Genomic DNA, 26,332 nt, shown 5'->3' on the forward strand with positions numbered 1-26,332 from the left:
TCTGCAAGAAGGAAAGATCTGCATTTCTCAGGACAGTGCTTGGGTAGATCAGCGCGTGCTCTGTCCTCGTGTGCTCTGTCTGAAGCCCTTTGGGATGCTCCAGTGTCACTCCTTTTCCTAAGGAAGCAGCATGAAGGCCTTCAGGAGATCTGCACCTTGATCACCTGCCTGTGCTCTGAGAACAGGGCTCCAGGGATGACTTATGGGCCCTTGTTTGCCTGTCAGACTCCGAGGAGGGGAGAGGTCCATGGGGGAGGCTCCAGCTCAGAGTGGAAAAATAACCACTTACAGAATGTATGGATGTAGGAAATGCAAAAGGGTCTCCAGAGGCAGTTTCACCTTGAAAAACAAAGATTGTAGATTTACTGTGAAAATTCCTAAAGTCAGGTTGAATTGGACTTTGCAAAAGGCACTGGATATATAAATGCATAGAGAACACAGCATGGGGAGCAGGCATTCAGGTAGGACAAATGGAGAAGGGATAAATGGTAATTAATGGCACTGCCCAGCCCCTTGTGACTCACATTGCAGGACAGATAATGCCAATAAATGATATAAAGATGCAGACAGTTGCCTAAACCTCAGTCTGCTGTATTTTAAGTCATAAAGCAGAAGAGCTGGTGGACTTGTTTTGCATAAAACATTTGCATTATGCAGGGATATTATTATTAGTAGTACAAAGGGGTAACCATGAGGTCATAAAATGTATGGATCAGCGAGTGACTTTGACTGCAATTATGCATTAGGGAGATTAATGAGAAGGCTGACAAATGAATCGGCCATGCCTGTAGATCTAACCAGAGTAAAGGGCCCTCCAAACCAGTGCTACAAGAAGTTTGTTATTTATCTTCTTTATCCACTGATGCAGATGTAAATTAAGGTTCTTCTCTTTTTTTTCCCCAGCTTTTTTGATTGTTAAATGTTTGTTTCATTGCAGTGTTTTAGTTTTTGCAGCACAGGGTTTATTACTGGGTTTCTTTACTACAATGCTGTCTGATCAGAGGGGTTGACTGAGCTGACCTCCAGAGCTGAAATATTCTGTGATTCCATGACCAGGATGCTCAGGACTCTCTCTGGTTAACACAACTTATCTGCTGGAGAAGCTGTTCTGCCAAGTGGAGCCCATTGAGCCCCAGCGTGGGGATATTAATAGGCTGCTTATTTAATGCAGTCAATCAGTGCAAAGCACGGATTGCCTGAGGCTGGAGAAGTGTTCTGCCCTGGCACTTCTGCCCAGGCATCTGCTCTGGGAGGTGACCCAGGGGAGGGCAGCCTGTGCCAGGGCTCTGAGGCCCTCAGGGTGAATACCTGACAGACAGCATGTGGCTTGCATAAGTGTGGGACTAATGACTCTCTGGATCTGGGTATGACTGGAGAACAGCAAATGTGGTGCCCTTAGTTAGGAGAGAAAAGGAGAAATCATTTGCTCAGGTGTTGGGTCTTCAGCCTTGACAGTATGTGTCTGAGGGAAAATACAGACTTATATACTTTAATGAAGAATAGATGGAATGCAACATGGATTTAAAGAGTAATTTTTCACTGTGTGTCTGCCTGCTCTGCCTGTCTCTGTACAAGTGGAGGTGATAACATTTTGCAGAGAAGGTGTATTTATGCTAAGGAGCCACAGGGGCACGGTGTGAATCAGTGGGGATTGCCCACAGGAGCAGTGGCTGAATCCTTTAAACTGCCCCAATAACAGGGCTGTGCAGTTGCCTTTCTCTCTGAATACCACACAGCAAGCCCTGGAGCCTTGAGACAGAGCAAGCTTGTAACAGGGCACATTCTGGCAAGCACAGGATGCTAAAAATGAACACAAAAACATGGCTTTCAGGCCCATGTATTTAAGACACTGCTGTCCTCCTTTGGTTGTGCTGACTCAGTTTGGTGCCCCCTGAGGAGGAGGAAGAGTCCTGAGGGTGTGGGCGGCCAGCCCTCACCCTCCTGTTGTGTGAGGAGTGGGTGACAGCAGAAAAAATAGACTGGACACAGAAAAACTCTTTGGAACTGTGGGCAGGCAGCCGTGTTTCTCTCCCCAGCAAACCTGGGGAAGCAAAACCAGCAAGGAAAGCTGAGGCTTGTAAAGGATGAAAGGATTTGGTAATGCACAGGAATAACAAGAAAAAGAACTACTCAGGAAAATCAGTGAAAATCAGGAGAGGTGCCTCAAGTACTGGAAATGGTCCTAAAGGTGCAGATAATAAACTGAAGGCTGAGACATCTTCCCAGAGGCAGAGTTGCCTTCAAGGTACAAAGGCAGAGGAGGAATAGGAGAAGTGAGGAGTCTGTGAAGGACAGATGGAGTGGGTATGTCCTGCTGCTCTTTTCCCAGTTTCCTCACAGCTGGGCACAGGGGCTGCTGTGGCTGGCAGGGCACTGGGCACAGACTGCAGTGCAAATACCTAATAATAATGTGTGGAAGGTCTGGCAAGACTGAGCAGCTCCAGTTGGATGCATGTAACCTGAAAGTACCCCTGGAACAGGGAAAAGCCAAGACTCTCAGGGTAAAATTCACATCTCTAAAATGAGTAGAGGTGATTCATAGCACAACTGACCCAGAAGAAGGAGACACTGCAACATGAAAGGGACCCAGAATTGACACTATTCGACAGAACCAGCCTTGATGATGTAAGGCTAATAAAAATAATTCATCGACTTGTGCTGGATCTGAGGCATGGGGGGAACAAGGATAAAAGTGATAATCTGATCATATTGTCTGGCCTCATGAACACAAGAAGCCAAAGAGCCTGTTCTTACAGGAACAAATGTATTCAGCTTTTACAGGCAGCGAGGGCAGGCAATGCAACATGTGAGGATTGATATTGCTAATCCCTAAATTGTGTTTTTGTCGGTTCTGTGTCCACGGGAAGTTATGGAAACTTAACACAGAGAGACCTCTGGGAGAGTTGGGGGGCAGGTCTGCCATAGAAAAATGTGCCTGTGAGAGGAGGGCCAGCCTGGTGCCACCCCTGTGAGCCAAGGGCACGTGTTTTCCTACAAGAGCCATGGAGGGGGTGCTTGTGTGGGACTCAGCCATCCCCTCTGTGGGGCACAGAGCCTTCAGGGTGGTTGGTTGTGCTCCACCACGGTGTTCCCTGGGGTGGGTGGTTTGCTCTGAGGGGACACTGCACCTCCAGCACTCCAACCATCGTGCACTCACCTCTGTGCCCACTTGTGAGGGTGGAAGGGAGGGCAGCCTCATCCCAGTGCCTCACTTTGGGACACTGCACAACCCTGTGTGTCCCTGGAGGAATTTGCCAGCTGTGGCTGTAGGTCTTGGCTGCAGTTGGCACACACAGGCTGTGTGGGCAGTGCTGTGTCTGTGTCTGCACAGTGGCTCCAAAGTCAAACAAATTGCTAATAACAGGGAGCTTAAAACAATGTATTTGTAAGCACAGCAGAGGCCATTGTGCTGAAAGGCAGCTGGGAGCTCTCCTGCAGAATCCTGTCCCTATGGAGATGTGCCCAGCGGGTTCAGAGCGTGTCCTTGGACTGTGCTGCCCCCTCCCATCACCCAGGATGTCTGGAGCTGTGGTGCCACAGGGAATGATCTGCTTTTGGGGATTTTTGTAATTGGTTTTTTCTCCTCCTCTTCCCTGTTATTTTTAAAATAAGCTTGAGAAGTGGATTATAGCCCAGCAGAGGGAAAGGTGGGCTGAACTCACAGGTTCCCCCCTTCCATCCCCATGGCCTGGCAGGGAGCAGCAGCTGTGGGAAGGAAGGATGTGCCCAGGGCTCCGATGGCTTTGTCACACCCAGAGCAGGGAAGTGACTGTGCCCAAGAGGTGCCAATGACTCTGGAAGGGAGTGGGTGAGCCAGTGGGGCAGGGGAACAGTGGCTGCTATGGGGACTGAGCAAAGTGGCACAAGGACACCCCTCCACCCTCACCAGTATCTTTAAAGAACAGCCTGCAAGCCCAGCCCTGTGAGCAGAACCTGGGGACAAACTTGCTCATGCATCACAATTCTTTGGCTCCCAGATGGGGAGGAAGGAGCTCCAGCGCCATTTTCCTGTGTGTCCCCCATGACCAGCAGCCTCCCTCCCTCGGGCAGGCTCCACTGCAGGGATCACCTCCTGAGATCCATGCAAGGGGCCCCAGCCTTGCAAAGCCGAGTTGTGACACATCTGAGCTGCTCTGCCAGCCCAGTCACTACAGACTGGCAGAGCTGGAGGTCACAGACCTTCACCAGTCTCACTGCTGAGTTGGTGATTTAGGAGCACATTGCAGTGCCCTGGCCCTTGGCTGGGGTCACCACAGCTGCTCCCTGCCATGCCCTGGGTGTCTCCCCATGCAACTCACCATGCAGGTGGGCACAGGAGGTGGTTGGCAATGCCCAGCTCTCATCCCAGTGTGCTTCCAGGTTACGATGCTGACTGAGTTGATGTGTAAAGCATTAATAAATAAAAAAGAACAGGCAGGATTTTCTAACAAGTAATGTCATTTAATGAATGATACACTCTAGAAAATAGAAACTACCCAGATGCTGGTTGGTTGGTTGGTCTGTTTGGGGCTGGGAGAAGGCCCTTGCTCGGACGTGCCAGGCCTTGCTTGGACGTGCCAGCATTTGTAGTTGCTGGAAACAAGGAAACGTCCATTGATTGAAAGAGACACTAAAGGAGCAATTGTTTTCTAAAATGTGGGAAGTCTGCAGGATGCCTTCCCACTCTGTGTCGTTGGGCAGGTGGTGTGAGGGCTCAGAGCTCACCATCTTTACAGACAATCCACACCTGGAAGGGACAGACTCAACCACTGGTACCTCCCACAGTTCAGTCCTCAAATCACCCCAGACCTCTCACTATGCACGACCTCTGTGGGCTCGGCTGTTACTGCACTGCTTTCTGGCTGCCTTTCTGCACGTGTTGTGTCTCTTCCCTCAAGGTCTGGCTGCTGATTCCAGGGAATACGCTTTTCAGGATGTGGCAGTACACCGCGTACAGCTCTGGGTCTCTGCGGGGCTCGGGCAGAGCACGGGGCTTGCAGGGCTGGTGGGTGCCAGGGGGCTGTGGGTGGCACCCATCACTGAACAGAGCTGTGAGGATCTTGTGGGCAGCCTTGTAAGGGTCCTCCTCGCACTGCACCATGGCCCTGAGCTCCCGCAGGGTGTAGCCGTTGTAGCGCCTGCTGTCCTCGGCCAGGGGCTGCACCGGCCCCCCGATGTGTCTCACCTTCCACTTCAGGCATTGCAGGTCTTCTTTGACATCCTCTAGTTCTTTCTCCATGGCTTGGAATTCCTTTGCTGTTACAAATCTCCTGCCAAGGGAAGAAGTGGCAGAGACAGGGTGGAGTTCAGAGGCTCGGCGGAGTGAGAGCAGCCCAGCCTGCCTGGAGCTTTGGGAGGGAGGTCCTGGCCACGCTGCTGAGCACCAGCCCCAGCTCTGCTCTGTCAGGCTCCACAGGGGCAGCAGAGCTTCTCTCTGCTGGTGTCAGGGGAAGATGTGCTGTGCCACTTGGAAGGAAAGGAGGCACCTCAAAACTGTGCCCTGCTGAAGGAGCTGACGTTGATGACCTGGATGGTCTGTCATCAGGTCTGGAGAGCTAAATGGGTGTATGGAAAAGAGGGTATTTTGCTTCTTGGATAAGAGGGTTTAGTGGGAGCACAGGGTAGTTACTAGAAAAGAAACACTAAGAACACTAAATCATAAAAGATATTTAACTTTTGTTATGAGGGGCTCTTAATGGCACTAAATCAAAATGGGTCATTTGAGGACTTAGACAGGTGTATGATCTGGATACATACCTTTCATGATCAGGATCTTCCAGATCTGATTCAAAGTCCTTTCCTGTGTTCTTTAAGTCAGTTTTAGAACAGCCAGGAGCCTGGGAACTCTCTTCAGGAGTCGCTGTTGCTGGAGGCCTTGTGCTTGTCCTGGTTGGGCTCAGTGTGTGATCTGAGGCTGAAGCTTGTTCGTTTTGTGCTGTGTGAGGACAGAACGTGTAGCAGGAAGCTGCACTGATCCCTGGGCTGACTGGAGAGGAGTCAGAGTATTGCTGTGGCTTGGCCGAGCTGGGTGTTAGACTGAGCCTGAGGCTGGCTGGGCAAGACGCTGGAATAGTCCTTGCTCCGAGTGGGCTGGAACACGATATTGCTGAATTTGTATCTCTTTGCTCAAGTGCTTGAGGGTTTGGTGATTCTCCTGGGGCCAATCTAGTGATGGAGGTGATGTCCAGCAGGGTTTGATCCTGACCCATGGAGATCTGGCTGGTTGGTTCTGATGAAAGTGAAGAGCTGCTTGATGTGTTGCTGGAAGAGCTTGACGTAGCGAATGGGGGCATTTTCTGAGCATTATGGTCACTCCTGTTCCTCTGCGGGCTAGTGACACTTAGAGCTGGGTGTTGTGAAGCCCTAAAGAAAGACAAACACACACTTTTGCCTCTGGTCTGGGCTAAAGGCTTGTAAGACAAGTTTAGGTGTATTTTGGGGCAATTTTAAGCCTGTTTCCCATAACTGCATTTCCCCATAGGCTGATTTGCCTCTCAGGTTTGTATAAAACCCTCTGCTACTCGTGACCAAGAGTGAATTGTTTGAGAATAAGGCACATAAATTCAGCACCACTTCCTCCCTGGTGTCCACTGAGCACTGATCAGCTGTCATCACTGTGATAATCACTGGAACACCCATGTTCTCCTTCCCAGAAGTCACACAGCTCCACAAGAAGCAAGGATTTGGGGCTGGGGAAGGACAGGAAAGGAACAAAGCTACTGCCATATCACCTGGGAGAACACAAAAGGCTAAACCCTGGCTTGCAGGTTTCCACAGCACCTGCCCTTGCCCATCCCTGCCAAGGGTGAAGACCTGCCTTCCTGCCATGGACCCACAGGCTTCAGTCTCCTGGGGTTCTGCATGGTATCCAGTGAATTAAGAGAGGAATAAATAGGAAAGGTAGAAATAGAAGGGCAGCACAGAGGACACAGAACCCTGTGGTGATGTAGGGCATTTCTTTTATATAGCTTGATGTGTTCAGGAGTTTTCTTTCTCCCCTCTAAGCTACAAACTGTGCACAGGGCTGAGCAGCTGCTTTAGGAGGCTGGAAATGCCAACTGCATGGGATGTCAGATTGCCCCTCCTGGATATTGTTTCCTGTACTCCTCTCCTGGCTGCCTCCAGGCAGGAGAAATCCCAAGTCCCAAGGCTTTCTGCCTTTTTTTTGTCCTCTGTGGCTTAATTTTCCTTAGTTTGTCAATACTGATGGCAAGAGAGGAAGATGAACCCCTGTACCCTGGAACTGTCCTGATAGGTAGAGAATGCAGCCAGAAATGCTTTGACCTTGAAGAGGAACACAAAGACACCCACTGTGCAGATCATGATTCAGGTTTTCCAAAAGCCAGAGGACATGACAAACTTTTGTGGTGATGCCAGTGACCAACTGAGTCTTCTTGTGCATCTGGTACATTCCTGTTTCTCTTGTGGTGGAAGACAGCAGAAAATCCTGCTCTGGATGGATATATGGAATCTAAAGCATGTCCTGTTAGCACTGGTGGCCTGAATTAGCTACACAGTCACTTCTGCACTTCTCTGCACCTTTCTCAGTGTTAGATGCAATTAAACACCAAATTCTAAGGTCCTAAAGATCATGTCTCACACCTCTGGGCTTCAGTGGGGTTAATGTGCTAAGTCATGGTTTGATTATCAGGTTTAAATCAAATTTAGAGGTTTTATAATTGGAAAAGCAGACAGTAACAGAGCTGCTGCATAAAAACAAAGCCAAAAAAGATGAGTTATATAAAGGGCAGGAGAGAAAACAAGCATACACGGGGCAGAGGGAGGTCCTGGCCCTGGGAGTGGAAGTGCCTGGCCATCATCACCAGGCTGAACAGGGCTGGAAGGCCAGAACTGCCAACTGGATATGAGAACAGCTTTTTCACTCTGAGTGTGTTCAAACACTGGGACAGAGGCCAAGAGGGGTATTGGGATATTCATCCTTGGGAGTGTTCAAACCTCAGCTGGACAAGGAAGGAAGCAGCCTGATCCAGCCTGGCCCTGCTGGAGCACAGGACTGGACTAGAGCCCTCAGGGGTCCTGTCCTCGCTGTGCTACTCTGTGATTCTGCCTACCTAGGAAAATACCTTATTTCCCCCACAGTTCCTCTTTCTTCTTTCACTTTTCTCCCCTCTGAGTCCCATCTCACCACCCTCCTCTTCCACTGGAGCCTCTGGGCTGTTTCATTCCATCCTGACTTAATAATGCCTGCTGCAGGAGAGTCTGTCATAAATAAGGTTTTTAAAGGAAAAACAGTGGTTTTTGGCTCAGAGGAATTGCTGCCCTTTCCTTGCATCATGGGGAATCAGGAAGAGCAGGCAGTGGGAGTGGGGGCAGCCTGGAGCTGGACATCTGTGCCTGGTTGCCTTGGCAAATTCAGCTGCTGCTCCTCAGTCTCTCCTGAGAGCGAGGAATGGTGGGACCATGTTGGGTCCTGCTGTGAGGTGTTCAGAAAGTTGGGATTTGGCTGCTCTGGGACCAAGAGGAGTGGGGGACTGGTCTTCTGGCACAGACAATACAAAATGACTGGTTATTTAAATCAGAGCTGAATCTCAGGCAGTCACTACAAAGCACCATTTTCAGGAAAACCTATTTTGCTGTAGCAAAGTACAGGAATCTTATTCTGACAAGAGCAAACGCCATTTTAAGGCAACTAAAATAAAAATGTTTGTTGAAACTTTTTTTTTAATTGAAAATACACATATTTGTCCTCAAATAACTATCTGAAGATGAACAATTCCTGCCTACATCTTGAGGGTGAAATATAATGTGCACAGTAAGTGAAAGGCTATTTGGGTGCACACACAGTCTGAAATACTTCACTGCACATTTCTAGCAGTGTGGGACAGGGTTGACTTTTGGTGGGGGGAGAGGTTGGTTTGGGGAGGTTTTTTTGCATAAATCCAGGATTAGCTGCAGGAGATGAAACATTTATTGAAAGATGCAATTTCAGAGAGTGACAGAGAGCACGTTTCATAACTAATCCCACTGAAATTTATATAAGAAACCTTTCCAATTCACCTGTGCACTGGAGGAAACAAATAAGTATTATACACTACCAGCTGATTTTGCTTTCCTTTCCCACCTTTTAATTTTCATGGGCTGCTGTGCTAAAGGTGGCACCGAGTTCACTTTTATCAACATGCTGATGTTGGAAACAGAGCAGCTGGTTGCTTAAGTAGTGAAATGTCAGCCTGGATGTGAGCAGAGGCAAACGAGGACAACAGTGAGACCTTTCCCTTCGGAGTTTGCTGGAGGGGAAGGGTTTGCCTGAAGACAGGGATGAGACTCCCAGTGCTGTCAGCACAGCCAGGCTGGCTCTCAGCCCCAGAACCAGAGGGCACTTCTCCCCACCTGCCTTTATGAAGTGAATCACCACGAACGGAATAAAGGACAGGAAGAATGGCAAGCCCCGGGGTTGGAATCGATGCTGGCACGGAACAGACAGCGGTTGCAGCTGTCAGGTCCCTCCGCAAGGAGCAACTTGGCTCGGCTCTGAGCGCCGCTCCGAGCGCTCTGTCTGTCTCTCCCCGCCCGGCGCTGCGCAGCGTGTCAAGCGTGTTCCCCGCTGGCAGCGCGACCTTGGCTGTGCTGTGCCCTCTCCAGCTGAGCTGGTGCACGACGCTGGATGTGGAGACATTCTCGCAACTCGCCTCCGCATCCAGCACCACGTTCCTTCCGTGGCGCTTTGTGACCAAGGGAAAAAAAAGACCCAACCGGTGGATATTTTTTTTTTTAATGAATCGTTTCCACCATGTTTGAAGTCTGGAGTTCTTCTCGTGAACTTGTGTGAATAGGAAAAAATGCCACTCTGCTTTCCAGTGAAGCACTGAGGGGCTGGTCGCATCAATCTGGCTGGAGACAGTCGGGGTGGGAGGATGGCAGAGGAGCTGTGGGATGGACCCAGGGGAAATGCCTCCAGGGTGATGATATGAGGATAAAACTATCTTTTTCAAGGCCTCTTCTTTGTCAGGTGACCCTCCTAAAATGCCCACACAGCCAAAAACAGTGACTATATTATTTTTAACACTGAATTAATTTTGAATCATCTCTCCCTTTTCCCCAAGAGAGGCTGGTGTCCTGAGCCCTGGGTTTGTCTGCCTCAGATAACACCACAGCTTTTAGCCACACACAGTGGGAATCTGCTGTTTCCTGCACAGCTCTTGGCTCCTCTGGGCCACCTGTCTTTTGTCTGGCTTTGCCACCGTAGCTGTCCCTCCCTGTGCTTTGGGACATTTCTCCTGCCTGTCTCTTCCCCCTTATTCTACATCTGCCATTTGCCCTGTGGGTTCCAGGCTCTTCCTATTAATGTCCCTTAGTGAGACAACACTGGAAGAGAGGGTGGAAGTGGCATGGACATAGAGATGTCTGACTAAGGTGCTACTGCTGGCTGGAGCCTAATCACAGTTAACATTTCTTGGCAACAACCAAAACATCCTGATGTGAAACTTCTCCTTCTATCTTTTTTGTGCAGTGACTGTGCACAGCTGGATCACTGAGACCTCCTAGCCCTGCACATCTGAAGGAAACAGTTGACATCTCAAAATGACAGCAAATGCACTTGGAGAGTGATTAGGGCTTTGCAATGGAAATGCTAAATTTGGTATGAACAAACCATGACTGAGGATATCAGATGTATAGGGGCCAGTGCCATATGTTTGCACAGGAAGGTGGCTTGGTGAGAGCAGAGGATGCCAAGTTATACCTAGAGCTCCCTGGTGCTGTTCTTAGCTCAGCTCAGGCAAGTTTAAACCCTGTTAAAGAGATTTCAAGAAAATAAATTGTGGGTTTTTTAACCCTGGTAAAGGGAAATTATAGTTTAGTGATGGATATTAAATGGCTTAATATAGAAATATCAAGACTGAATAGTTGTCCCTGTCAAGACTCCTCTGGGATCAAGATTTTGATGAGATTTATAATTTAAGGGTAATTCCCAAAATAGAGAGCTTAGTCTTGCCAACAGAGGAACCTGGTATCCTGCCCTGGCACAGGGCCCTTCATGCTACCTGTGCTCCCACAGTGCTCCTGGGCTGCTCAAAACCCTTTAATATTGACTCTTCCAAAATCACCTGGCCAGTTGGTGTCTGTCTTGTTCTTTTCTTTAGAGGTTTCACTCCTTGACTCTCAGGGACACTCCTCCAAATCCTTGCCTCCCAACAAGGACAGATGCCCTGTTTTGTCCTTGTGGGAGGACAGAAAGAGTCATGATGTCTGAGGATGAGCCAATATTCCTTGTCTGCTGTTTGGTTCCAATCAGAACATCCTCAGAGCACTTCTAAGTGAGGGCAGCTGGCAAGTCCTCTGGGGAATGGAGTGCTGGTTCAAGTGAGCAGCAGGAATAACTTCAGGTGGTACCTCCTGGTGTCCTGCTCTGTGACCACCTGTGTGTGAAGGGTTCAGAAAGTGCTCAGGGTGATCTGCTGCCTTTGCTGTGTGAGTGGCACGTGGGTGCTGCTTTAACCAAGCAGTGGTGAGGACTTGCTCTGTTCTAGGAGTCCCCTTCTTCCATCCAAGCAGAGCCCAGAGGAACCTTTGTGGCTGCTCTTTGTGGCTTTGTGCCTTTAGCCAAGAGCTTCTCCCATCGTTCTCTTGCTGTTATCAATTCTCTGCTGGCCACGAGCCCGCTGTATGGTTAATGTGACAGAATGAGAGTGTGTGAAGCTAGGAACAGATTTAAGGAGAATCCTCGGGTCAGGTGCAGGCTTGATGGGCTTGTTTAAGGAAGGAGATGTTCTTCTGAGGGTTATGAGGCTCTCTGCCATCCAGAGCAGCAGAAACTAATGTCTTTTCCTCCCTAATAAGCATGAGCAATGAAGATTCTGCAGCTTACACTGGATTCGAAAGTAAACTGGGAACTGAGAGCAGAACTCCCCTCCTGTCACTTCATTAATATTGATCTGATTTCATTACAGTAGAAGACAAAAGTGAGGCTGAGGTAACACTGGAGAGTGGGCACTGTTCTGTACCCTGACACTGGGCCTCTCTCTCGATGCCACTTTGCAGCACTGTGGGGGTAAGCTCTATGTCCTTCAAAGCTGACCCACTGGGGCAGGGCTGGGTGTTGGCCCACCAAGAGCCCTGGTCCTATTCCTTGAAACACCTAATGCCAAGACTTGTTATTTGTTCTTTGAAACAAAGACCTCTGGACAGGCTTCAATAATAAAATAAGCACATTTGAGCACCTGCCAGTAGCTTGGCAGCTGGAGAATTTTCTAAGGAAACATGACCCAGACCAATTATGCACCAATAGATATGTTCAGGCCTGTGAAAATGAGGGATGTGGATGTGCCTGTGGAAATGTCCATAACTGACATGACATTTTCAAGGAGCAGGAGTTACCAAGTGAGCTGATGACAAACTCAGCTGGAGAGCAGTGCCAGCACCATCATGCCTGTGGGGACACCACCTGCAGTGACATGGGACTGGAGAGCTGTTCCAGCAGGTCTGGGGAGGGCTCAGGACCCTCAGGGATTGGGGTTACAGACACCAAACTTCCACGAGCATGTGGCTGAGATGTGCATCTCAGCAAGACAGAGGCAGCAAAATGCCAGGAGGTTTCCAAATTTTAAGAGCGCAGAGTCAGCAAGTCACTGTCCCAAGTCTCCCTCCTGCTGAATGAAGGATCACTTGCTCTCTTTCCAAGGAAATAGATGCATGAAACTGCACACATCTTTCCTGGAGAGTAAAGAAAAAGTATAGTATTCAGAGCAGGGCAGGAGCTGAGCTCCAGTATTGCTCTGTACATTGAACCACTGATTGCCACGGCTTAAAGCAAGAGCTTTTGCAAAAGCTGAATAAAAGCACAGCAATTCTCTGAGAAAGTGCAAGAAATGGCATTAATTATACTAACATTATTGTCTACCAAAGCTGCTTTCAATCATTTTTATATTCAATAGCATGCATCATCATGAATTGGTGATAAATATAGATGAAAAAAGGTAGTGATAATGAAAGTTATACAGGTGTAAATTAGAGCATATTTTTAAACTACTATGAAGTCAGAGCTCCTTGAGATAACACAAAATTATAGGATATGTGCACATCCTAAATTGAATGGTGGAGAATTTTGCACGTTCGTGTGCTGGTTGATTATCACTTGGGCAGTGCTGTCTGGGAAGGTAACAAACCTCTGTTTCCAGAGCTTCCTACTCCAAACCTTGTCCTGAACCCCAGGAGGCAGCGTGGGGACAGGACAAGCCGTTGTGTGCCGGACACATTCGAGCCATGGTCACTTACTATTTGGGGAGCAGCTATGGAGGCACTGTAACCTCAGGTCCCCAGCCTCAGCCCTCTCCTCCTCAGCCCTGGAAAAGAGAATATACAAGTAGCACCTTTAACAGAAACAAAGGCTGCTCCCAAATGTACAGAAATGGAAGGGTCAAAACCAGTAAGAGCACAACATACCTGGGCACCTCCACCTACAGCCAGGTCCATTCTGGAGATCATAATGGACTTGATTCCAGTGGCTTTGCCCCTCTTGGGGAAAGCTCATGTAAAGAGGCCATGGGGAATAGAAATGAGGGGCTCAGGGCTGTGTCTCTCCCACTCTTTGACTCTTCAGGGTGGATCTAAGCATTGAGGACTAACAGCACTGTAAAGTAGGTGTGTGTTGGAAGTGGGCATGTTGCTACTGCTACACCATTTTACTGCCAGTCCAGGTACTTCTCCAAAAGGATAAACCTTCCTGTGATGCAGAATCAAGTACAGAATAAATCCAAGGCAGAAGGTTACACTCATCCCTGTCTGCTAATGAAAGGGGAAACTTGTACTGTGTGAAAAGGTACTGACTCTGTGAATGGGGGGGACACTGGGCCAGGACTGAAACCCTGTTCAGATATCTGGGTGACCACGGAGGAAATCAGAGCAGAAGGCTGGCATGCCTTTGGAAAGCATTGATATGATCTGCACATCTCACATGAGGACAATGGAGCCAGAGGAAGCAAGCTGTGAGTATGACACATTGCAGTGATGTACAAAGAGGGAAAAAATAGCATGTGTGAAAGATGGTTTGAAAAGTTCTGGTTCTCACAGTCTTGGGAAGAGTCCTGATTTATTATGTCTGCAATAGCTTTGGTCCTGCCATCTGATTCAAACTGCTCCCAGCACTTCAGAACCACATTTTGTGTCCCTGCAGAGGCATTTTGTCTGTGCTGGTATCAGCGGCAGTTTGAACTCAGCTCACTCCAGACTTCCACCAGGAGCATCTGCCTGACGTTGGGTTGGGTTTGCAGATCAGAATAAGGGCTCAGTCAGCAAGAAAAATGTTGTGCAATCAGCTGGAATGCCACAATGGGTGTTGATGGACAGCTGCAAGCTGGCAAAAACTGTGCTACGGATGGCTGAGCTGGGGAAGGCTGAATCCTCCAGATTTCCTGGCTAAATTTGTATGTTGGTTTAACAGCACCTATTAAGTGAGATTTGCTTCCCAAGGAGCAGCAAGGGTGGATACCAGGCTGATCTCTAGGTCCCCTCTCCCACCAGTGCCAGGCTGGGATAACCTCCTTTATCCCTCTCTGCAGTGCTTTCAGTGCCAGTGGGACTCAGCACCCCTGGGCTCCTGGACATGGGGCCATGTCCAAAACCTGCTGTTCTCTCCTCTTGTCATCACTAAAAGAGGGCCCTGGGTAATGAGCTTTACTCCTACCACTTCACTAAGTTGTTATGCCTTGCTCAAGGCAGTGACTAGCTCTCCATGAGGAGCTCACTTGGATTTGATTTCCACCCTTCCAGGCCCTTTATCCCTCACCCCAGGCCTCACACACCTTCACCCCAAGCCTGGTCATTCCCATGCCCCAGATCTTCCTCCCTGGAGCCACAATTGCCCTTGTTCCAGCAGCTGTGACCCCTGCCCAGGGTCTCCCCCTGCCCTCTCTGCCCCCAGCACACGGCAGAAGCAGAGAGCAAAGCTGGCATTCTTGACCTGAAAGCAAAGTCCACCAGAGTTCTGGGAGCAGGGAAAGTTGAGGGGTGAGTGGCTCAAAGGAGGTTTTTAATATATGAAAAAAAGGACAAGAAGCTGAGGACAAATTTAGGAAAGACATTCCATGTGCCTAACCTGGCTGTGCTGGCCTTGGCCTGAATGGATGTGGTTGTTGTGTTGGTGTAGCCACTTGGGCTAAACGAGCAGAATTCTTGGGGATGTGTTTTAATTATTACACAGCCATATGGGCAAAGCTGCTAAAACAGCCACAGCTGGGCAGAGGAGGAGGAGGAGGAGGTCTGGCACAGTGACATTCCTTCAGCTGACTGCCATACAGATTATCAGACTACAGGGGAAAAAAATGAATATTCCCTGTCCCTTTGGCTTCTCTGGAGGGATCCTCAGAGCAAAGAAAGCAGAAAGGTATGTGAGGGTTCCTCCTCTGCCAGCTGGGGTGAGCCACAGACAAGGGACTGTGCTCAGGACCTCATGGGCAAGAGTATTGCTATGAAATAGGGCAGAAAGAGAAACTGAAGAGACACTTGTTAAGAACTGACACCCAATAAACTAAAAAACTGAAAAAGATGAGCAAAAGTTTTAGACCAATACTCAGTTCAAAGGAAAACCAGCAAAAAAGGACAAGCAATAAAAGGACAAAGACTAAAAGATGACATGTTGCAGATAATTCTGATCATTTTCTAGAACACTTAATACCTGGATAATACCTGCAAGTCTGTATAATTGACCTGCTTTTCTTAGAATTATCCTGAGGGCTATTGAACCTGTTATATCTGAAGAGCTGTACCTTTTGATTTTATGGTGTGAACTACAGAGTGCCTTTTGTCTTGACTTTCTGAAGTAGCCCAGGCCTGGGAAAGAAATGATTGTTGCATGTAACCCCATGAATCTTTGATTTTTCTGCAGCTGTTTGAACGTTTTCCCAGTCATAGGAACAGGGGGATGCTTGGCTGTGGAGAGACAGAGCCTTGGGGTGTCCTTGGGGTGCAGCAGGCACAGAATTTGGCTGTCTCTGTAACTTGTAAGCTGCATGCAATTAAAATCCAGTGCAATACAATGGAATTATGTTTGGTAAAGCATTTGCAAGATTAGCAGTGTTTTACTGTCAGTACTTTTCATAAAGCAAATTTCTTCTCTGGGAGCAGGGGCCTGTAGAAGAATATTCCAGCAAAAAACTTTTATCAGGCAAAATGGAGCTAACACTTCTCTTCCCTGTCTCCCAGATGATAAATGAGCTGTTTGGAATAATGATAACTGTAATGATAATAATGCTTTAACTTCCCTGTTGCACAGAGTCTGTCCAAAAACACAGGTTAGTTGTGTGTGTTCAGGGGGTGGTGGATGGGCACTGAGGAAAAGGAACATGCAAAAAGGGTAATCTTATGTACAAAGTGACTGGAAGGAAGAAAGGCTGGAGGGTTTTATTCATGAGGTATGAAAAGGAACATGGAGGTGGAGGAGTAGGAGGGAATGTGAAGTATCCCTGGGTATATGCACAGGAAGGAAAGAGAACTTATTTTATTTTCTATTTGTGCAAAGGCAGATGGGAGCTAAGGGAAGTTGTGTGGGCCTGTGGGCACCCACAGCACGCAGCAACATGGGGTTGCTAATGGACAATCCCTGGACCCCCTGGAGCCCCAGAATATTCCCAGGTCACAGCAGTGAAGCTCATCACGAATATGATAACTTTAAAAAAATTTAGTATATTGCTGCACAGCTTTAAACCTCCAGAATGATCCCATGGTAACACTGTCTCTGGGCTTCCTATTATGTATTCAGATACAACAATTAAAATAATGTGATATAAAAAAAGAAAGTCATAATCATGAATTTTGGGAACACCACATGCTTGAGCTGCGTGTGCCAAGTGTGTGTGGAAGGGTTGGGGGGTGTGACCGAGGAGGGAATTGTTGGGGGCGAAATTGTGTCATCTGGTGAGGGCAAGAGGAGTCAAAATCAAACCTACAACACCCACGTGAGACAAGGAGTTGCTGCCCTCTAGGCCACTAATGTTTGTTGCTATTTACTGTTGCAGAAAAGGCAACAGTGGTACATTATCGAGTTTCCTTGGCATTTCTCAATGCAACTCAACATATTGGTCCTTAGAATTCTGCCAGGCTCTTATCTGTAATTCTCACTTCAATAATTCATCTGGTTTCCCTCCCTGGGTGCTGATTTCTCCTGAGGCACATACTGACCTCTTCCTCTTCTTCACTGTGTTTGGGTGTTTTTTTTTCTCATATGGAGAATTCTTTAGGATTTACTGTCATTTTCAAATGCAAAATTAGGCAAACCATTATTGTTTGCATCCTTCCCCTCTTCCTTCCAGACTGTCTGAAAGGTAGAGCGAAAACTTTGAAGTTAGCAGAGGAATAACTGTGACAACAGACTAAAAAGTGACAGGATAACCAAGGCTAAACAATAAGCAAGGAAGGTCTCTAGCTCTTCTCTCTCAGGAGAGCTCCTCACTTGCTGCTGAAATGATTATTGTAAACATCCTGTCCCCTTCCACCATGGAGAGACTGCCACAGTGGGCAGGCAAACAGGAATGGATCCTCTTTGGGATGTTTTCTGCCCCCCAAATACCTTTACATTACTTAAAGCAATAGACTTCTGGTGAGGATTTGCTGTACTTAATCAGCATTTCATTCTGTGAAGACACAAACCCCTGTGGAGACCCTCACACCTTCACTGCTGTGTGAGCTCAATTATTTGTGTGTTCTTCACATTCCACTCCAAACAAAGCCTTCACTTCCTCACCAAAGGATAAGGGCAAGGAGTGTCCCAGAGCAGCCACATGGGGCAGAGTGACAGAGCATCTCTGGGCTTAGGGGTCCATTGTAGACCTGGTGGCAGTGTGGGTGGCACTGTGTGGGGGATTCTGTAATGCACATGCTGGACCTGTGTGGAGGAGCTCCAGAGGATGGGGCTTGTGAGGAGACAGGATGTGCCCATGGAAGATGGCAACTCCAAACTGGCCTAGTGGTGGCTGGAAAGTGGCTCAGCAGCTGCTGGGATTATTGGGAGGTGCTTTTTACATGTGGATGTCTGTCACATTTGTTGCATCACCACAGTTTTGCCTTTCCAGAGAGGGAAAATCAGCTTACACTGGCAGCACAGTTTCTTGTGAATCCCTATGGATTGGATACATAGAGAAAGGACCTGTCAGTCCTGTGTTTTAATGAGTATATAAGGAAGGGCAGGCACTGGGACATCACAGAATTCAAGAAAAAACAAATCAAGGAGGACCTTTTGTGTTTAACACACACCTTCTCCAGGTGTCTCAGAGCCTTCACCCACGGGGCTGCAGGGGGGGAGAGCCTGGATTTTCTGGGACCAGCAGAGTCCATGGAAACCTCCCCTGATGGAGTGACTGACTGCACTGACCTTTCTCTGAAGTACTTGATGGCTTCCTGGTCTAGGAAGTTCTGCTCTTCTCGAAAGCCCTGCTCAAAGATTTTGCGCTTGTGTCTGAACTCAATGACAGTCTTAGTGTAAGAGTTGAGGGTGGTGACGGAGGCAGCCATGCAGCAGGTGAAGGAGCCCCACGCCAGACTGTGGAGAGAGAAACCAGCAGATGAGCTGGGTTAACACAGCAGCTCGGGGCGTATTTCTGATGCCAAGAGACACACACACACACACGGTGAGACTGGGCAGGAAGGCAGAGGTGACAGACCCATTCTTCTTGTCTTACCTCAAATGACCTGTGGCTCGTGCTCAAGGTGCAGGCAGGAGGCTGGAAGAGGGGCTGGCCACCACCTTCATCCTTGGAAAATCACGTGGCACAGGGCTAAGGGGAACACCTGGTGCCCTCTGACAGGAGAGCCAAATACCTCCTGATTTCCCTCTGAAATGTCTCAGAGCCTTGCAGACAAGTGCTAAAATCTGTGTCCTCCTGGGAGGAGTAATGCTCCAGAGATCACATCTTTAGGACCAGTGGAAGTCCTGCAGTATCCACGGGACACTGATGGTACAATTCTGCTGGAGGGATGGTTTCTAATCTGATTTTTATGCTTTCATCACACTACTGTATTTCCTTCTTTCCTGGTTCTTGGACATTTCCAGCATTCCTGGTTTATATCTGGTCTCTGAAAGCCTGCCCAGAATAGGAGACAGGACTTACATTTTGTGGAGAGACCCAACCTGGGTGTTTCCTGAGTGGACCCTCCCAGTGTGTAGGCAGTGCCTTGGTCAGCCAAGGGCAGAACACCTGCAAGTGCCAACCAGGAGCATGAGGAGACAGAGGGAGAGGGAAAGTGGAAGAAAACAATGACTGGCCCAACGCCAAGCTGGAACAGCAGCATGTGTTGTCCTGAATCTCCTGGCAAGGAGGGTCATCTGGGAGCTGCTCTGTTCCCTGATGGAGGACAGGGTTTCCCCCTGGGTTCTTCTGCCCTCCCTGCACCTCACTGACCCCTAGCTCAGATGGGGCTGGGGTGACTCATAGCCTCAAGGAGTTTAGATACTTTTTCAGCATATATATATAAAGGGACTATAAAAAGGCCCTGAATTCCTCCTTTTGTCTGCAGAGCTTGTCTGTGTTCTGGCTCCCCTTGATTTTCACACTCAGCCTATCAACCCTGGCTGCACATAGTTCACAGAGGCTTCCCAACTAAATGTGTGACAGTGACACACTCCCCCTGCTGCTTTTTTCACCTTTTCTACAATAAATTGGTCTGAGTTATGCAGAGCAGAAAGAATACAGCCCCAGCAGCATTATCTTATGAATACGCATTGTCAACACACCTCTCAGCATGAGCTGTTCTCCCACTCTGCAAAGGACCTGCAGACAAGGAAACAGCTCCTCATTTCAAATTAGGCAAAACTTGGAAAACAACACATATTCATGAACTGAAAAATCTAGGGGAAAAATGGCTCAAGTAAACAGAAATGGCTCATTTCAATGATTTCAGGATTCAGCTTCTAACAAGTCCTTCAGGGACTCCCGAGGCAATGAGACGTGTGGAGGCAGCTCTTTCCTCACCAGTTTTGAACCCCTTTGCCAGATGCAATCAAATGAGAAGGAAATGTGGTGACCTCTGGGGTGACAAAGTTCCCTGAGTTTTCCCATGGTTGGGTGAGGAAGTACAGAGAAAATTCCTGCTAGGTGTGAGTGTTCAGGCACAGTGTCTTTCTGTCCTGGCATGTGTCTTCCTCCTACATGGAGTGTGTGGAAAAGCTCCAGCAGCTGCAAACATTTCCAGCTGGGCTCCTAAACAGTATCCAGGAAGAAGCCAGCAAAAACCACATGCTTCACTGTGCCTGGGGAATGACATTTGGAGGAAAATTTCCCTTTTTGAAGTTTTGGATGATTTCTAATCATGTACTCAGAAATGCTGAAAGGCTCAGAGAAGGAAATACAGACTGAAGACTCTTAATATGGTAAATCATCATAATCAGGCAATTTTGATGGAGCTGTTACAGTTTTTTATGGACCTTGGTTAAATGTTATTTATTTTGAAGTGTAAAGAGGGGTTCTCCTACCTATAAGAGTTACACCCCACGTTAGGTGAAGACCTCTTTAACAGCAGTGCCCCTCCCTGCCAGCTGTGGCCCAGATGTGGTGGGACTGCACCTGTAGTGCCTCTGGTAGCTGAGCTCAGGGCTGGGTTCTCCAGTTCCTCTGTGGCTCAAACAGCTCAGGTTTTTATATCTATTTACTTTAGAGGGGCTGAAATGGAACATTCACTGATCCTCAGAGCCACTGAAACCCCTTGCCCAGAGAATCCCCAGAGTCACTCCTGACCTGTGCCAGAGCACACACCAACCTCCAGGCTTTGCCAGTGGCTTGGGAATGGGGCAGGATAACAGGAACCAAGCAGGGCATTTTCAGCCCCACCTGAGCAGACCACAAGCAGCCCTTCCTCATTTTGAGGAGATGTACTTTGTCCCTTTCAACAAAGTTTTCAATAGAGTGCATTGGCACTTGGGAAAGGAATGGCAGTCTGGATCTCCAAGATCCTTTGGCTCTTGGCCATGGGGACAATGTTCCCACTTGTCAGCACTGTTACAGTCCTCTGGGCTCTGACAGGTTCTGGGACATTTACAGCAGGTTGGAAAAAATGATGGTGGTTCAGGGGTACTTGAAGCTCCTGTTTCAGAACTTCACCAGAATCCAAATGGAGCAGAAATTAATTCCTACATGTGCAGTTTTCAAACTCCACCAGGCTGGGTGGGCATTTCTTACTGACCCTTCTTAAAGGAGGTACTCAAGTCTGGGTGATGCCAGGGGAGGTTGGAGCTCTCTGGTCTGCACAGCACTGCTGTCTCAGTGTTAGCTGGAAGGGAAAGCCTTGGTTTTCCTTCATTTGACTTCCAGACCCTCCCTTTCCAGGTCTGCTGTCCACCACTAGTGTGGTGTGAGAGACCTCATGGTCTTCCCCAGGCTCTGCAACAGGCTGGAAGTGCTCCCAGAAAACTCAGTACAGAGCTGTGTGTGCCCCACATCCTGCACAGATAAATGTGCTGCCTTGGAAGGTACTGGGGTGGGAGGGAGACCACCAGACTCCAGAAGGTGATTTGTGACCCCAACAGCTGGGGCAGAGCTCAGCTGTGAGCCACAGCCATGGTGTGGAGTGAAGCCGAGGTCACACCTCAGGAATATGGGCAGAGAGGAGGCTGTTCCCATATTTGCTGCTTGTGGGAATCTCGAGTCCTCCACAGCAAGCCCTGACTCAGGGGAGTGCTGGTCCTTAAAGCAGAGCCTGCTGTGCCCTGGCTGTGGCTGCCTGGGCAGGGCTGGGGGTGCCAGCCAGTGCCTCCAGCTCCATCCCACGGGCACTGGGCTCCCAGCAGCCTGCTCGGAGTGTGGGTGGGATGGTGGGACCAGGCAGAGCCCCAGAGGCCCTGTGGGACCCACCAGTGGAGGTTCAGCTCGTACAAGATGAAGGAGAATACTCTAATGAGTGTTTATTATTCTAGACATTTAACAACATTCTGAATTTTGAGTATTTCAGGGAATGCTAAAATAGATTATTGAAGACAAATATGCCTTATTATTTAAATATATTGAAAATTATACAATTATTATGACAGTTATAAATATTAATATAAATATCATAAATATATGAATGCAGTGTATTTTTAAGTTCATCATCACATGCAATAAATATTCATTATTGAGACAGAAAATAAGCTGTTTTTTAAATATAATGTGATTAATATTTTGTAACATGTTGCTAAAAGGTTAGTAACTCCTCCCATGAAACACAGGATAAAGAGGGGAGAAGGAAAGACTAATAATCCCCTGCAGTGCTGTGCATAAGTATTTGTATTTATTTATTGGTGTGAGCAAAGGTTGTTGCCTCTGCTTTGAGATGGAAAGAAAATAATATGCTATATTTGGAAATGACAAAAAGAAAGTATTTTCCCTATTCAGCCACAGAGGCTGATGCCTCCAGAGGAATGGTGATGTTGTTTGCAGGTATTTTTATTCTCCACAGTCTCCTGTTCTGGTTAAGCTTCTTATAAACTTGCAAGCAATACAACACAGTTGATGTATCTTGGCCAAATTATTTTTGTGGGATTTTTAAAAGACAGATGGGAAAGGTAAAACCAAAATGCCATGTCCATTTTCCCAAGCCATCCCCTCATGGTCCACAGGGAAGTACCATTGTGCCAGCAGCACTGCACCCTCCTCTGCAGCTGCACCGTAAGGTGCAACTGAGACATTAATTGAAAACCAAAAAAAAAAAAAAAAGAGCTAAAAGTCTCTGAAATGCCATGGCAATTATGTACCTAAATTGAACTTTAATGAGAGTGCTCAATCTGTGTTGGTAATTGTGGGTGCTGTTTATTTACAAATGCTCTGTACCTGCTGACAGGCACAGCTGCTGCTGCACAGCCACCGGTGACTGTCCCCACACCGTGACAACTGCACTGCCCTGGGCTCTGTGCCCCTGGCACTGGGGGAGCTGGGAACTCACAGAGTGCCCCTGGCACTTGGGGAGCTGGGAACTCACAGAGTGCCCCTGGCACTTGGGGAGCTGGGAACCCACAGGGTGCTCCTGGTCCCTGGGGAGCTGGGAACCCACAGGGTGCCCCTGGTCCCTGGGGAGCTGGGAACCCACAGAGTGCCCCTGGCACTTGGGGAGCTGGGAACCCACAGAGTGCCCCTGGCACTTGGGGAGCTGGGAACCCACAGGGTGTCCCTGGCACTGGGGGAGCTGGGAACCCACAGGGTGCCCCTGGTACCTGGGGAGCTGGGAACCCACAGGGTGCTCCTGGTCCCTGGGGAGCTGGGAACCCACAGGGTGCCCCTGGCACTGGGGGAGCTGGGAACCCACAGGGTGCCCCTGGCATTTGGGGAGCTGGGAACCCACAGGGTGCCCCTGGCACTGGGGGAGCTGGGAACCCACAGGGTGCTCCTGGCACTTGGGGAGCCGGGAACTCACAGGGTGCCCCTGGCATTTGGGGAGCTGGGAACCCACAGGGCGCTCCTGGTACCTGGGGAGCTGGGAACCCACAGGGTGCTCCTGGCACTTGGGGAGCTGGGAACCCACAGAGTGCCCCTGGCACTGGGGGAGCTGGGAACCCACAGGGTGCTCCTGGTCCCTGGGGAGCTGGGAACCCACAGGGTGCCCCTGGCACTTGGGCAGCTGGGAAGTCACAGAGTGCCCCTGGCAACTGCAGGGGATGGGTACAACAGACTGATGGAACAACTCGAAAGAGGAAAGAGATTAACTGGTGGTGACACTTACCAGAAGGACCATCCATAGTCCCAGGAATGTGGTCGCCAGTCCTCTGGCCCAAGGCTGACTGTCACTTGGAAAACTTGAGTATACATCATGTGTGCCACCATCCCCAAGAGACCTGGGAAGCAGGGATGACAACAGGAATTTTTGTGCTAATGAGTTTTACAGTTCTTGAGATAGCTACTGCTGGAAGTGTTTGGAGAGCTCCAAAAAAGTCTTTGTTGTACTTTTATGCCTCCTGCTCTGCTGTGGAGGAGGGAGCTGCATGGGCAGAGGAAAGATGTGACTGAGAGCTCATTATTTTACATCATACTGAATTCTCAATTAAAAGAGGAGTTAAAGAAAGAAAATCGTTGAAGAAAATGTTGCACAATTAGCAACACCACCAACCCTGCTGCTGCAAACCAGGGGTGTGCCACCCACCAGTTATCTCACTTAGCCCATCACAGACAGGCCTCAGGTGAGGGAATGAGCAGAGAGGCTTCTGTGGGCAAGGCAGACTGAATGTGTTAATGCCAAACAGCCATATTTTGTCTCAGCAGTTGCTAAGATTCATAAATTTGAACACTTATAAAACCCGTGGCAGTTACACAGGGAAGTTAAGCAAGCTCAGTACTCCTGATGATGTGTGGGGAGAGGGCACCACAGGGACACTGTGGATGGTACAGTGTTGGTGATGCTGTTGTGACACTGTTACAGTCTGCTGGGAACTGCAACTGGGTGAAGATTAGACAATGTGTCAGACACTGCAGGCTCTGGGATGGTTAAATCACAGGGTGGCCTGAGTTAGCTCTGCCACAGCTGCTTCTGCTGCTTAAGCACAAAAAACTGCCTGAGCTTTATGTTTAGACATCTCTGAGGAACACCAAACCCCACTTTTCAAGCAGTGCTGGCCAGGAGCAGCTCTGATGCTTGGAGGGTTTTGTAGCTGCAGTAATTTGGGATGTTCCTGCCTTAGCACCTGGGCAGTGCAGAGAGATGCTCCCCAAGGAGCTCAGGTGTGGGATCAGGCAGTGAGCTAAGGAAGAGGGGCAGGGCCATCACATCCCAAACAGGCCTTGATCTGCAGATGTCAAAATGTCTCTTGTGCTGCAGTGGCAGTTCAAGGCACTTGGGAACACCTACGTTCTGCCATGGTGGGGACAGTGAGGTCCCCCAGCTGCACTTTGCACCTTACTCAAAGTCAGCATCCATTGTTATCCTGACACATCCTCCCCACCTCCCACCCAAATTTTGGCTCTTCTTTCCTGCTCACTTGCAGAGTCTGAAGCACTTCATTAGTCTCCCCAGATGACTGGATGATTCAGGGCAGTTCTGGGGGAGGCAAGTGTGGGAATGTCATGTTTGTGTTGTGAGCATGTTAAGCAGGACCTTGAGCAAGACAAATGTCATATTTGATACAAACAACTGCAGAGCTGAAAGCAGACATTCTGTTACAAGCAGCTGTGGTGATTTGCTCAGCTGCCTCGTGCTGGAGAGACACTGCAGAGATAGGAGGTGGAAAGAGCAATTCACTTCAGAAGAAATGATATTTGGGCAGGGTGGGTGGTCTAATGGGAGCACAGCAAAGTGGGGCACACCTTGCTTGTTTCTGGCTATATTTAATTTCCAGAATGCACTGAGACCTGGCTGCACTTTTTAAATCAGTGGATTTTTCTTCAGCTGGCAGTTCTGCATCGATCTTCAGTCTGGGCTTTGCTGTTTCTGTGCATACTGCCCATAATTTTTCAACCTTAATAAAATACTACAGCCTGCCCTGAGACATATCATAGTCCCTCAGAGCCAGGGGGAGGTTTGACACGGCCAGGACAAGCTTTAGCAGTGCTGAGCTGCTCCCTCCTGTCATGCAAACCCTTAATGGGGTTTCAGCAGCACTCAGACCTGTCTCTGTGTGGGAGGCTGAGATGACATCCCACTGAGACAGGAGCGTGGGAGGTCACCAGCAAGTCCTGCTGTAGCACAGGGACCACAGTGGAAACATGTTCACTGCTCTATCTGCCCAGTGCTGGAAGGGTCAGGGCTGGATGTGGACCTGGTGGTGCTCTTGGTGCTGTTTTTCCATGTACAATCTATGGCAAAACAACAGGAGTCTTTTGTTGTGCTGTTCCACGTGCATTTGGGTTTGTTTGGGCTATTTTAGATGTGCCTTGCCAAGTTCTTCACAGTCCTTATTCTCCACAGGGATGCCCTGTGGTCCCTTGGGTTGGGTGCTCAGTGTCACATTTCGGCTAAAATGAGCTGCCTGGAACATAAATCAACAAGTGCTCTGTTTGCAGGATCATCTCCTCCCCCAGCTGGCTGCTTAAGGCTGGGCAAAAAAAATGCCTGTAATGCCCACCCACCTGGGGACCAGGGCAGGAGGAGATGGGAAATCCTGGGAACGTGGTGGACTGGAGTGGATGGGAGTGCAGGAACACTGACCACTTACAGCTGACCTGGGATCACGAGCCTGGCAGGACCAGAACTGTTTGGAGGAGTCAGCAATGGGAGAGCTTACGGAACTTTGGAAAGTTGGACATCAAGGAAATTTGGAAAAGGCAATATATATGAAAGCATTTTTGGATACTATTATTAGAAATAACATTTATGGAATATATCACATTAATTAAAATGCTTTACCCTAAATATTACGTGAGAGATATATGTAAATTTTTTAATATTTGTAAGGTTAAGAGTAATACCAAAATTGTGATGTTGGAGGGTCTGTTTTAGTGCCTCATAAGAG

At 48.6% G+C, this 26,332-nt stretch overlaps 1 protein-coding gene across 2 annotated transcripts in view; it reads right to left on the bottom strand.

Annotated features, from left to right (window-relative positions):
• Positions 1–4,479: 4,479 nt before the first annotated feature.
• The window catches only part of GSG1L (GSG1 like), a 58,160-nt gene continuing 36,307 nt past the window's right edge, over positions 4,480–26,332 (bottom strand). Inside the window, exons 4-7 of one of the 2 annotated variants that reach the window (XM_071571042.1) lie at positions 23,614–23,725; positions 18,302–18,469; positions 13,213–13,280; positions 6,231–6,342 (exon numbers count right to left, since the gene is read on the bottom strand). In XM_071571042.1, coding sequence (XP_071427143.1) covers positions 6,320–6,342; positions 13,213–13,280; positions 18,302–18,469; positions 23,614–23,725 — 371 coding nt within the window. In that variant the 3' untranslated portion in view covers positions 6,231–6,319. Of the gene's footprint in view, positions 5,250–5,736; positions 6,343–13,212; positions 13,281–18,301; positions 18,470–23,613; positions 23,726–26,332 lie in introns of those variants that run through there. The other variant, XM_071571041.1, reaches the window with a different exon arrangement.

This window comes from Pithys albifrons, chromosome 16, assembly GCF_047495875.1.
Source record: "Pithys albifrons albifrons isolate INPA30051 chromosome 16, PitAlb_v1, whole genome shotgun sequence".
In the NCBI taxonomy this organism is placed as follows: Eukaryota; Metazoa; Chordata; class Aves; order Passeriformes; family Thamnophilidae; genus Pithys; species Pithys albifrons.